Source organism: Lynx canadensis, chromosome C2 (genome assembly GCF_007474595.2).
Source record: "Lynx canadensis isolate LIC74 chromosome C2, mLynCan4.pri.v2, whole genome shotgun sequence".
Taxonomy (NCBI): Eukaryota; Metazoa; Chordata; class Mammalia; order Carnivora; family Felidae; genus Lynx; species Lynx canadensis.
This window is the reverse complement of record NC_044311.2, coordinates 8,150,114-8,163,307: the sequence shown is the minus strand read 5'-3', so window position 1 is coordinate 8,163,307 and position 13,194 is coordinate 8,150,114. Positions and strand designations below refer to the sequence as shown.

The window sequence follows — 13,194 nt, the reverse complement described above, 5'->3', positions numbered from 1 at the left end:
GACAGCAGCTCCCGCACGACCAGAGGGCCAGCAGGCTGCAAACCAAACTCAAAAACACTGGAGCTCAACGTCCCACCTGGAAGCCAGGAAGCCACCCTAAATTCCAAATACTGGCCCAGTGATTTTTAGATATTCCACATAATATTCTGGGACAAAAGACTCTTTCAGAAAGTGCACTGGGACACAAATTGAACTGGAGAGCTGTAGGCCACAGGGGCATTTCTGCTAGAAGAACCACTGTTTACAAAATCACAGCATAGATGAGAGAAGTGAGGCCTGGAAACTTCCTTCCAAAACAAAGAAAATCCAAGCAATCGAGAACTCCCAGGACCAGCCAGCGGACTCAGGTAAATTTTAGTCTGTATGTGTTGGGTGGGGGTGTGTGGGTGTGGGTGTGGGTGTGTGTTGGGTGCAGTGGTTGGGAGAAGTCCTTGCCTTTCCCTCTACAGCTGTATGTGAGACAAATATAATGCAGACCTAACGATCATGACCTACACAAATTACAGGTGATTTAAATACTAAAAAGGAAAGTTAAGGCATTTTTTTTATCATTGCTGAAGGCCTAAAAACAGAAGTCACAGCTGTGGCACAAATAATTCAGTTTGACCCACAGAATCATACTTTCCTTAAAGTATGGCTGAAATCTACTTCTTGGCATAAAATTGGCATACAATTAAGTATTTCCATTGGTAAGTGAGAAAAGAAGTGGTTTAGGAGCTACTGGGTCACGGATTTTCGGTGGCAGGTCAGTGGCCACGCATTCCCAGGGACTGGTTTTCCCAGGTTGGGGCTGGAAACTGGGCAGAGGTCAGAGAGTGCGTGGAGTAGTGCCTTATAAAGAACAGGGAGCCATGTTCTCTGCTGCAGAAGAACCATTTCCAATAAACTGGGAAGGCAGGGGTGCCTGGTTGGCTCAGTCCGTGGAGCCTCTGACTCTTGATCCTAGGGTCATGAGTTTAAGTCCCATGCTGGGTGTGGAGCCTACTTAAAACAAATAAAAAAATGTAAAATAAACTGGGAAGGCAAAACCCAAACTGCTAGGTTCTCTTACTCACCTGGACAGATGCCTCTCAAAACCTCTGCTTCCCAGGGATCTGGGCCCCATGGCGCTTCCCCTCTCTCCAGGTGGGAGACCAGAACAGGTTTGGGGAATGGAAATGCTACTCCAGCAAGAAAAAGGACAAACAAGTTGAGAGTCGAAGGGAGACTTCCATAGTTTTCCTGAGATCTCTCTTGGCCCACCCTACAACAGGTTGGGGGGGTGGGGGCAGGGGGAGGAAGAATGAAATGCCCAGTGAGCTACCCAGGGGTTCTGCGGAAGGGCTCCACACTGTGCTCCAAGGTAAGGCCGAGGAGACAGCAATTCTCCTCAGGGAGAAACTGCAATCTCGCCCTGACCTAAACAAAGAGATGCCTTCAGGAAGAACACAGGTGCTGATATCCTGGGAGACTCCCCCATAGGCAGAAAACCAACATCCCCAGAACACCGGCAGCATGGAGGAACCAAGGGCTCACCTGGGACACAAGAGTCCCTTCGCTCAGGGCCCAGAACCACACCCTGCCCTGGGACATATAGGGAAGTCTGATTTCAACACGTGAGGGGACCAGGGATTTCTTCACCCGACATCTGCAGAAGCTCGTGACTGCAGAATTAACCTCAGGAGTTCAAAGCCCCAAAACATCAGAGGAAGATGTTGAAATATCACAAAGGACCACGGAGAGGGGCCTTACCCAGGGAAGCCATGTTCGTATAATTCTCCAGCATCACCTCCCGGTACAGGGCCCTCTGCATGGGGTCCAGGCTGGCCCACTGATTCTGGGTGAAGTACACGGCCACATCCTCAAAGGTCACCGGCTCCTGAAACAACATGTCCCCGGTCAAGCTCTAAGTGGGGGCAGAAGAGGGACCTGGGCTGCAGGGAGGCGGTGGACCTCCCAGGATCTGCAACTCTGAGCCGCATGGGAGGTCTGCTCTACCGAGAACAGCACCCGGCACCCCACAGGGGCAAGCCCTCAGCCACCGCTCCACTTCCAAAGGGAGCACCCCAACACTCTCCCCTCCGCACGGCTCTGGGGGCCCAAACTGTCCTCCCAATCTCGCAGCCTGGCAGTGGGGGCTCCCCGCCTGCTTAGGGCATCAACCCCCACGTTCCTGACTCCGTCCCTCTGTACCTCCCACCCTCTTGTATCCACAATCCTGCCACCGGCTTCTGTACACACCGGCCCCTGCCGGCCGCTGCCACTCACCCTGTCTCCACCCACCCAAACAAGCTCAGCCCACTTTTGTTCCCTGCACCCAGCGTCTCCTCAGCCTTCCCTGCCGTCCCGACTAGTGCAGAGAAGAGGCACACCTTAAAGCTATTTCCAGCATGTTATATACCCCCTTGGCTGGTCAGAAAGCTCTCTCCAAGGCAACCTGCAGCCTGCCTGTTCCGGCCTCTTCTCTGAACACCCCCCCCCCCCCCCCCCGTCTCCAGAGAAGGTCGGCAGTGCCCCGTCTCTGAGAAAGATTCATCCCCCAGTCTCGAGCTCCGTCCCCATCTGCCAAGACGGCCGCTCTCTGCCTCCCCCTGCAGCCCCCGCCATCTCCCCAAGGATGAGGGGCATCAATTCTTGTCGATGAAGACCCTAGGCACCAGGCTCTTAGGTGGGTATTTTCAAAACATGTATTTCACTTCATCTGAAAACATCTATGTGAGGCAGGATTTATTAAGCCCATTTTCACATGATGAGACGAAGGCTGAGAAAGATTAATGACTCTACCCAACACCACACAGCCAGGAACTGGTTGAGCTGGGATTTCAGCCCAGATCGGACGGGGACGGTCAAACAGCAAACCTGGGCTCTTCCCACACACCGAGCTGCCTCCCGTACTGGGCTCATGAGCCTCCCCTAAAACACGGCTCACCCCTGCTCCTCAGCATTACTGGGTGCTGCCCCATCTTTGGAGAACAGCTTCTCAAACTCCTCACTCCCAACAGCGCCTGTCTACCCACCTCTACCATGCTCCCACCAAGCCACGGGGACTCCCTCCCCCAGTGTGGACGGAGGGGTCGGCTATTTCCAAACCCCGCACGCCACCCTGCGAGCCAGAGCCTCTGAATCTCCCATAGAGCCCGAGGGCCGTCCCTGATGGTGGCCACTGGCTCCTTTCTCTGCTTCCACAGTCGGGGTGTAGGGACCACAGAAACCAGACTCCCACGTTGGAGGAGGTTTCGTGACTTCTGTGCCCTCTCGCCTCGAATCCGCCTCCAGGGAGACACACGGGACCCTATGCAGTCAGCTTTGCTCTTTCAGCCACCAAAAACAGGAACGCCTCCCCCGGGCGGCTCAGCAAAGCCCCTCCCTGTGCACCACCGTCTCTCCGGGCAGCAGCCTTGCACTGGCATCAGGGCCAGGGCCAGGGCGAAGGGAAGGAGCCCTAACTGCTCTTGCAGGAAGCGGGAGGAAACGCATCCCAAGGATAAATACTGGCCCTCTTGCTTTGGTGGCCACTCTACGCTGGGTCCTTATGAGGGTGTCCTTTTAAAACAACCAGAAGGAGGGAACCTGGTTCAAAAGGAGACACTGAAAGAACAACAAATGTGGACATTCTTCAAAGCAAGAGCTGGCCTTTAAACTAGGCGAGGACGAGGCCCGAAAGGCCCCCCAAATCCAAGCCCCAAATCCCCCCACTAGGCAGAACCATGATGGCCTGAAGTAGTCACGCTCACCGAGGCGGGAAGGCCTCTGAGGACAGCAAGCACAGGCTCGCAGGTGAACCGAAGTTCACCTCCGCTTACGGCAAGTCAAACCTCACCTCCTAACGCCTCCAGGGCTGGTCCCACAACTTCCTCCTTCCAGCCTGGCACCACCAATCTCTTCCTCCCCCACTGTCCTCTCCAGCTCCTACCACATAATCCCAGGGTTCCAGAATATGGGGGGGGGGGGGGGGGGGGAACCTGCCTAGAATTAGAGGAAAACATACTGCTTTAAGGTAGTTGGGTTACACGTTTTTTCTTCCTCCTGTGGATGGCCCCTATGTACCTCACCTTATTTTTCTCCACAGCCTTTCTCATCACCCAACAAACTATATTGTTCATGATCGATCCCTCTCCAGCAGAACGGAGGTCCATGAGGCAAGGACTCTGTTTTGCTCATCACCGGCTCGCTAATACACAGCACAGTGCCTGCCTGGCAGATACTGGATGCTTAATATGAATTTGCTAAAAGAATTTCAAAAATGGTTTGACCGTAAATAAAATTTTTTAAACTTATGAAGAGGGTCAGGAAACAGCAGCAAATACCACCATAAGGAAAATGCCAGAGCATTTCCTGTAAAGTGGACGGATACCTTACCATGAGCTGCCCACAAACTGCGAGATCGTGACCTGAGCCCAAGTTGGAGGCTTAAGCGACTGAGCCAACCAGGTGCCCCACAAATGGTAAATATTTAGAACTGACAAAATAACTCATTAAGTTATCTAGGGATAGGATAAGTAAACCAGAATCACTGGTTTTCCTAAATACCTTAGCAATTAGAAGATAAAATGGTGGGCAGCTGGCTGGCTCAGTCAGCGGAGCATGCAACTCTTGATCTCAGGGCTGTGAGTTCAAGCCCCGTGATGGATATACAGATTATTTACAAATAAAATCCTTAGGAAAAAAAAAGAAAAGAAGATAAAACGGAAGAACATAAGATGCCACTCATATACAAAGGGCTAAGATTAGACCTAACAAAAATGTGCAAGACCAAGATAAAGAGAACTGAAAGTAAATAAAGCAGAAACACTGTTTCCAAAGGGGAAGAATCAAATTTATGAACAAGTCAACTATGTCCAATAATTAATTAATTGGACAATTATGTCCAATTGTGCCTAGGAATTCAATAACATCCACTCCCCCACCAAAAAAAGTCAATGACATCTGTGCAGAGAAAAGAGGTCATTTAAAGTCATCTGAGGGACACCTATCTGGCACAGTTCACAGAGCGTGTGACTCTTGACCTCAGGGCTATGAGTTCAAGCCCCATGCTGGGTGTACAGCCTAATTTTAAAAATAATAAGAATAGGGGCACCTGGGTGGCTTGGTGAGTTGGGCATCCAACTTCGGCTCAGGTCATGATCTCCCGGTCCGTGGGTTCGGGCCCCGCATTGGGCTCTGTGCTGACAGCACGGAGCCTGGAGCCTGCTTCGGATTCTGTGTCTCCCTCTCTCTCTGCCCCTCCTCCTGTTCATTCTCTGTCTCTCTCTGTCTCTCAAAAATAAATAAATGTTAAAAAAAAATTTTTTTAATAATAATAAGAAGAATAAAGTCATCTGGAAAAGTAAATGTAGAAGACTACCCAAAACATTTTGAAGAAAAGAAGTTTCAAAAGAAAAGATGAGCAGGAATTAAACCTTACGTTAAAAAGCCAATACCTCAGATTTATGCTTCCTCTTTCGAAGCCAAACATTCATCAAAGAACAATTGAGTTAAACTATCACTGGTAAACAATTTTCAGCTTTTCTCAGTTGCACTGTAGGATGTACATAAGCAGTAAGTGTATTTAGGTTAATACAGTCAAATTCTATTCAATGTTGCTTTTTCACCACATTGCACTGAACACTGGATACACATTTAAAGACGTGGTTTTTTTGGTAAAACTCAGTAACTCAGAGCTGTGTCTACAGTTAAAAGGGAAGCATTTGGCATGTTTGTTAATTCTAGTTTCATTTAATGACTTCTTAGGCATGTAAATTTAAGTTTTTAAATTAATGGGGAAAATCTGAGATGCAATACCGATACTTTTGGATTTCTGTCTTAGTGTTTACACAAAATTCTGAGACCTTGATTTAGATCTTTTATTGTACTGTGATTTCCTTTTCTTTTTTTTTCAAGTTTGTTTATTTATTTCGAGAGAGACAGCATGAGTGGGGGAGCGGGGGGCGTGGAGAGAGAGAGAGAGAGAGAGAGAGAGAGAGAGAGAGAGAATCCCAAGCAGGCTCCACACTGTTAGTGCAGAGCCTGACACGGGGCTTGAACTCACAAAACTTTAAGATCATGACCTGAGCCCAAACCGAGAGTCGGACGCTTAACCAACTGAGCCACCCAGGCACCCAAATCTTCCTTTTAAACACTGAAAGAAAGGGGAACCTGAGTGGCTCAGTCGGTTAAGCGTCCGACTCTTGATTTCAGCTCAGGTCATGATCTCACGGTTCTTGGATTGAGCAGCGTGTCAGGCTCTGCCTTGACAAGTGTGAGCCTACTTGGGATTATCTCGCTCTCCCTCTGCCCCTCCCCAACTCACACACTCTCTCCTTCTCCCTCCCAAAATAGATAAACTTCAGAAAGATAAAAAAAATGAAAGAAAAAATAGGGTAATACTATAATAAAGTGAGAAAATAGGCCGACAGGAAGAAAACAGTTGAAAAGGCCAAAAGTATACAAACAGCTCTTAAATCTCAAAGGTTAACAAACAATCCCATTACAAAATGTGCAAGAGACCAGAAGAGACACCTCGCAGAGATACACAGATGCAACAGAGGTATATGAAGAGATGCTCTACCTCATATGTCAACAGGAAAATGTGCATTAAAACACTGAGATACATTAGACACCTATAGCAACGGCCAAAATCTAGAACACTGAAAACACCAAATGCTGGAGAGGACGGGGAGCAAAAGGAACTCTCATCATGGCTGGTGGGAGTGCAAAATGGTACAGACGCTTTGGAAGGCAGTTTGGCAGTTTCTTACAAAACTAAACATGCTCTTGCCATATGATCCAGCAATCATGCTCCTGGGGATCTTCCCAAATGAGTTGAAAACTTCTATCTGCACACAGACATTTACAGCAGCTTTAGTCACAACTGTCAAAACTTGGAAGCAATCAAGATGTCCTTCAGTAAGCGAATGGATAAAACGTAGTACATCCAGACTATGGGATGTTATTCAGCACTAAAAAGAATAATGCTATCAAGCCATGAAAAGTCATAGAAGAAACTTAAATGCATATAACGAAGTGAAAGAAACCAATCTGTGAAAGCTACATACTGTAGGATTCCAACTACATAACATTCTGGCAAAGACAAAACTATGGAGACAGTAAAAAGATCAATGGTTGCCAGGGAGATAGGGATGAACACGTACAGCACAGAGGATTCTTAGAACCTTGAAACTACCCTGTATGATACTATAATGATGGATACATGTCATACATTTTTAACCCATGGAATGTTCTGCACCAAGAGTGAACCCTAATGTAAACTGTGGACTTTGGGTGACTGTGATGTGTCAAGGTATGTTCATCATTGTAACAGAAGTACCACTCTGGTGGGGCAATGTTGATTATGAGGAGGCTAAGAATAGCCAAAGCAATCCTGAGAAAGAAAAACAAAGCTGAAGTTATCACAATTCCAGATTTCAAGATACACTACAAAGTTGTAGTAATCAACACAGTATGGTACTGGTACAAAACAGACACATAGACCAATGGAGAATAGAGTCCAGAAATAAATCCACAGTTACATTAATTAATCTGTAACAAAGGAGGCAAGAGTATACAATGGTGAAAAGATAGTATCTTCAATGAATTCAGGCTGGATTAAAGACCTAAATGAGAGACCTGAAACCATAAAAGCCCTAGAAGAGAACACAGGCAGTAATTTCTCTGACATCAGCCACAGCAACATTTTTCTAGATGTGTCTTCTAAGGGAAACAAAAGCAAAAATAAACTACTGGGACTACACCAAAATAAAAAGCTTTTGCACAGCAAAGAAAACCATCAACAAAACAAAAAGACGACCTATTGAACGGGAGAAGATATTTACAAATGATATATCCATTAAAAGGTTAATATCCAAAATATATAAAGAACTTATACAACTCAACACCAAAAAAGAACAAAAAAAAAAAAAATCTGATTAAAAAATGGGCAGAGGACCTGAATAGACATTTCTCCAAAGACCACCTACAGAGAGCCAACAGACACATGAAAAGATGCTCAACATTACTCATCAGGGGCGCCTGGTTGGCTCCCTCGGTTGAGCATCCAACTTCAGCTCAGGCCATGATCTCATGGTTCATGGGTTCAAGCCCCGCGTTGGGGTCTGTGCTGACAGTTCAGAGCCTGGAGCCTGCTTTGGATTCTGTGTCTCCCTCTCTCTCTGCCCCTCCCCTGTTCGTGCTTTGTCTCTCTCTCAAAAATAAATAAAAATTAAAAATTAAAAAACAAAAAACAAAAAACAAAAACATTACTCATCATCAGGATCTGCAAATCGAAACCACAATGAGATATCACCTTACATGTGTGAGAATGGCTAAAACCAAAAGGATAAGAAATAACAAGTGTTGGCGAGGATATGGAGAAAAAGGAACTCTTGTGCACTGGGTGCAGCCACTGTGGAAAACAATATGGAAGTTCCTCAAAAAATAAAAATAGAATACCATATGATCCAATAATTTCAGTACTGGGTATTTACCCAAAGGAAACAGTAACACTAATTCAAAAAAAAAAATTGGGGAACCCCTATGTTACGGCAGCATTATTTAAATAGCCACAATATGGAAGCAACCTAAGTGTCCATCAATAGACAAACAGATAAGGAAGATGTGAGATACACACACACACATGTACGCACACTGAAATATTATGCAGACATAAAAACAGATGAGATCGTGCCATCTGAAACAACATGAATGGAGACAGAGGGTATTATGCTAAGTGAAATAAATCAGACTGAGAAAGACAAATGCTATACGATTTCACTCATATGTGGAATCTAAAAAAATGATAAACAAAAAGAATCAGATCTATAAATACAGAGAACTAATGGTTGCAGAGGTGGGGAGTTGGACAAAATGGGTGAGGGGAGAGTGGGAGACACAGTCTTGCATTTATGGAATGAATAAGTCACAGGAATAAGAGATACAGCATAATGAATATAGTGAATGACATTGTAACAATGTTACATGGTGACAGATGGTAATTATGCTTGTGGTGGGGATAGCATAATGTATCAACTTGTCAAATCACTATGTTGTACACTTCAATTAAGGTGACACTGTGTGTCAATTTACACTCAAAAAAATTTCTTAAGGGAGCCTGGCTGGCTCAGTCGGTAGAGCATGCAACTCTTGATCTTGAGGTCACAAGTTTGAGCCCCACATTGGGGGCAGAGTTTACTTAAGCAATCAATCAATCTATCTATCTATCTATCGATCTATATACATATTTAAAGATAACGAGCTATCCTATGCATCTATGGAGGCAAGGGGTATATAGAAACTCTCTGTGCTTTCCAGTCCATTTTACTATAAACCCAAAACTTCTCTAAAAATAAAGTCTATTTAAAAAAAAAAGACAACATTTATCTCTTATCTGGACTACAATATGCTTTTTTTTTTTTTTTTTTTTTTTTTAATTTTGAAAGAGAGAGAGACAGAGCATGAGCAGGGGAGGGGCAGAGAGAGAAAGGGAGAGAGAGAATCCCAAGCAGGTTCTGCACTATCAGGGCAGAGCCCGATGCAGGCTTGATCTCACAAACCAGGGGATCATGAGCTAAGCAGAAAACAAGAGTCGAATGCTTAACTGACCGAGCCACCCAGGCGTCCCAGACTACAGTATGCTTCTAACTGATTCATACCCTTCTACAACCAACTCACCAATAGTACTGGGGAAAAAAAAAAAATTTTTTTAAGTAATCAACATGGGGTTTTGAACTCACAACCCTGAAAATCAAGGGTTGCATGCTCAACTGACTGAGCCAGCCAACTGCCCCTGGAAAATCTTTTTAATAAATAAATCCAACCATCTCACCTACCCTGCTTAAAATCCTTTAGTGCCTTCCCACTGAACTCAGAATAAAAACCAAAGTCTTTACAGATGAGCCTACCTCTCCAGCCTCAGTGAACTACTTTCTCTGATCTCTCCCTGTTTCTAGAGTACACCCGGCTTTCTCCCGGACTTCAGGGCCTTTGCCATTCTTTTCTCCAGAAAGCTCCTCTTCAGCTGTCTCCTCAGTAGTTTCCAAAACTGTTTCCATCTCATCCTTGAGATCTCAACCTCATGTTACCTCCTCCATGAGGGCTTCCCTATTACCTTGAGAGGGAGCTTCTTTGGGGTTCCTCAAATTAGAAAAGGTAATTGCATAGGAATCACATGAAGAGCTTGTTACAACAGATTCCTGGCCCCACTCACCCTCCTCCCCAGTCTGATCCTGGGTCTAGGGCAGGGGCGTGAGAATTTGCGATTCTAATGACTTCCCAGGTGATGTAGACTACACTTTCGAAGCACCGTACTTTAGCAACATGTAATTACTGATTTAAAGACTGTCTATTTTGCCAGCAGTATCTTCTGAGAAAAGGAAACTTGTCTGTGTTATCCAATATTGTGCCCCTAGCATTTATAAAGTGCCTATGGAAGGAACAATGCTGGTTTCTCTGGGATACCTCTACGGTCTGTGGGACAATCTTTTCAATAGAGAATTTCTTGGATGTCAGCAGGCAAGTTTTACGTGCACCACATGACCTGGATTTCCACCTTCAGAGAGAACTTCTTAGCTTGGGTGCCTCTTTTCCCACTTAACCCTACACAATCCAAACTCATCACTCGTACGCAAAACTCTGATTTCCTCCACCACTATTTACAGCCAGAGCGGTGGAGACAAATTTAAGGAGGAAATCATAGCGTGGCCAAGTCGGACCTTCTCGGTCCCTTCCTGATTACCGGACAGCTAATGTGATTTTAAAAGACTGAAAGAAGGTCAGCTCACCTGAGGCCAAGTTGTTTGGTGCATGGCTGATGTCCCCTGGTTTCGAGCACTGTCTTCTTGATTTGGAAAAGCAAGAACCTTAGGAGCTAAGAGAAGAGCCATGAGTGCAATGGACCCTGTCCTGCAACACCCACAGCGGCCTATAGCCTTCCCAGTCTCATTTCCAGCACTGGTAGGAGACTCTATCAGACCCCCTTGTGGCCGATGGCCTCAACAACCTCATGAGTTGCTCTGGTCCTCAGGACAATTCTCCATCTGCCTGCTCAGTCCATGAACGTTCCTGAGACCATTCACACGAAATGGACTGAGGGATCCAAGACGAATCCTATCCCTACGGTGTTCGGTCTGAACAAACCTAAAAGCGCGCTTACAGGAACCATAACGTTGCCCCTAAAGCGGAGCCGATGGAGAGGAGAAGGGACAGAGATGGCAAGATGCGGATTAACAGTAAAATAAATACTCGGTGTTCCAGTGGCTGATGCTGACCGGAGACCCGACCGGGATCTCCGCCCAGGGAATCAGAGACCCCCAAACAGAAACGTCAGTAGAGGGCGCGGGAGGCTGTTGGGCCAAATTCTTTGGGACAGAAAAGAGGATCACGCTTCGGTGGGCAGGGGGCTGGACCAGGGCTCTAGAAGGCCGCGCAGCCACCTCGGGCGGCTTCTGCGAGGCCCGGACGTCGGAGCTCCGCATCAGGGAGCGGGGTGAGCCGACACCGGGCCCGACTTTAGGGGAGGGGGACGCTGACGAGCCGCCAGGAAAAGCGATTAAGCCGGGGCCGGGCGGACCTGGCACGTAGAACTCGCCGGAGCCCACGCTCTCCCCCTCGGAACACCGAAAAGCTGGCAGCTGCGAGCCGACGCGGAAGTGGGCGCGAGCGCCCAGGGCCGCTCTAGGCCTCGCGGAGGCAGCCCATCTCGGTGGTCTCCGCGGCCCGGCCCACGTGACTCGCCCCGCCCCGCCCCGCCCCGCGGAAGAGGCGGAGCTGCGGGCTGGCAGCGGCCGGAGCGTTCTTTGCCTGGGTCTTATTCCTGCCCCAACTGCATTAACGTCCTCCTCGCTCGTGGGCCGCGCGGCTCCAGTGCCGCCTCTAGGCCCACGTGGGGTCCCAGTTAACTGAATGCCCGGCAGTTGTCGGCCGGCTTTACTCCGAGGCTCACCTGGGCTGTGATGGTATGGGGAGGCTGGCTCCGGGTGTCCCCTCTTAAAGGCCCAAGCTGGGCCGCCCTTAGGGAGACTGTGGTTTCCATCCGCCCGTTTAAAGCCCTCTCTCTTCCTGGGCCTGCACGTGTGGGGGTGCCTTTTAGGACAGACTCATTTAACTACCAAAATAATGGTGACTAAGGTTGCCAGGCATCCTCTGTATACAGGGCATGTCCTATATTAAATGATGTTCTTCTGTGTTGGCTTAAATGCCTTCTGCTTAGCTTCTCCAAATTTACCAACAAATCTGGAGTTTAGAGCTATTTTTATCACCCAGTAACTGGCACTTACATAATTTCAATGTAAACATTGGCTGAAAAAAAAAAATCATACCTTCCACAAATAGTCTCTCCTGCAGGTTTGGCTTAGTGAAGTTAAAAGAATTGAGAATTAACATTAAAATTACGTTTTTCATATTCAAGTAATTACCGTTAATCTGCATAACTTTGGTTCAGTGCACATGCTCTGCAAATCATCCAATGACCGCCTCGCTTGGGTGGTTCCCTGTTGCTGCTGAAAGTTAGCAAATCAATGGCAGCCCAAGCTTCTAACCGTGAGCCAATCGGTGGCAAACACCCGTGAACGTTGGCCAATCAGTGCCCTTAATACAATGACCAAGCTTTTGAAGTCACTGGGTAGCCATACTCCAGTGACCCCTACGATTCCCAAAGTCAACAGACCTTTACTTTGATGTTTCTGTTGAACACATTTTCTGACACGCGCCGCCTCCCACTGCTAGGAAATAGAAGGATCCTGGATGTCTGGCTCTATCACAGGACCTTCCGCTCCTTTTGTTACCAAACCCAAGTTGGGCTGCCTGTTGTCTGGAGGAAAGGAATGTGAGCTTTTTTTCAGAAGGCCCGCAATCTGGGAAGAAGGCAGGCTTTTGTCCCCAAACCCAGGTTTCTGCCTGGCCCAGGGGTTCTTTAAGAGGTTTGGGGTAGTTAATCAGCGAAGGGAGTGCAGTGGCCTCTAGCATTTCTTGATCACGTGCTGACTTGAAGATGCCTGCTACAAACATTTTCAGTGCTCAAGGGTTGTGCGTGGGGGTCTGGTTCTTGTTTCAAGATGCACTGGAGTGCTCTATTCTTTCCGCAAAGGAGGGCAAGGTCTACAGATACAAAGGGAGGTTGGTAAAATCATTTGTGTGACCTAAAAAAAAATTGCTGGACTCCTCAGAAAGCCGAGGTGGCTTCAAACAGAGTTGCTGGCCTCTGGGGCCTGGGCACGTTTGGTTCTTCACTCCTCAGGGCCAGTG

The 13,194-nt window shown here is 47.2% G+C and overlaps 1 protein-coding gene across 6 annotated transcripts in view; it reads right to left on the bottom strand.

Moving 5' to 3' along the window:
• ZNF621 (zinc finger protein 621) overlaps window positions 1-11,683 on the bottom strand; it is a 68,441-nt gene extending 56,758 nt beyond the window's left edge. The window contains exons 1-4 of one of the 6 annotated variants that reach the window (XM_030329511.2): window positions 10,952-11,683; window positions 10,734-10,819; window positions 1,732-1,858; window positions 1,056-1,160 (exon numbers count right to left, since the gene is read on the bottom strand). In XM_030329511.2, the coding sequence (XP_030185371.1) occupies window positions 1,056-1,160; window positions 1,732-1,858; window positions 10,734-10,757 (256 nt within the window). In that variant the 5' untranslated portion in view covers window positions 10,758-10,819; window positions 10,952-11,683. Of the gene's footprint in view, window positions 1-1,055; window positions 1,161-1,731; window positions 1,859-10,733 lie in introns of all 6 variants that reach the window. The other 5 variants (XM_030329512.2, XM_032594650.1, XM_030329509.1 and 2 more) reach the window with 5 other exon arrangements.
• Between the last annotated feature and the right edge of the window lie 1,511 nt (window positions 11,684-13,194).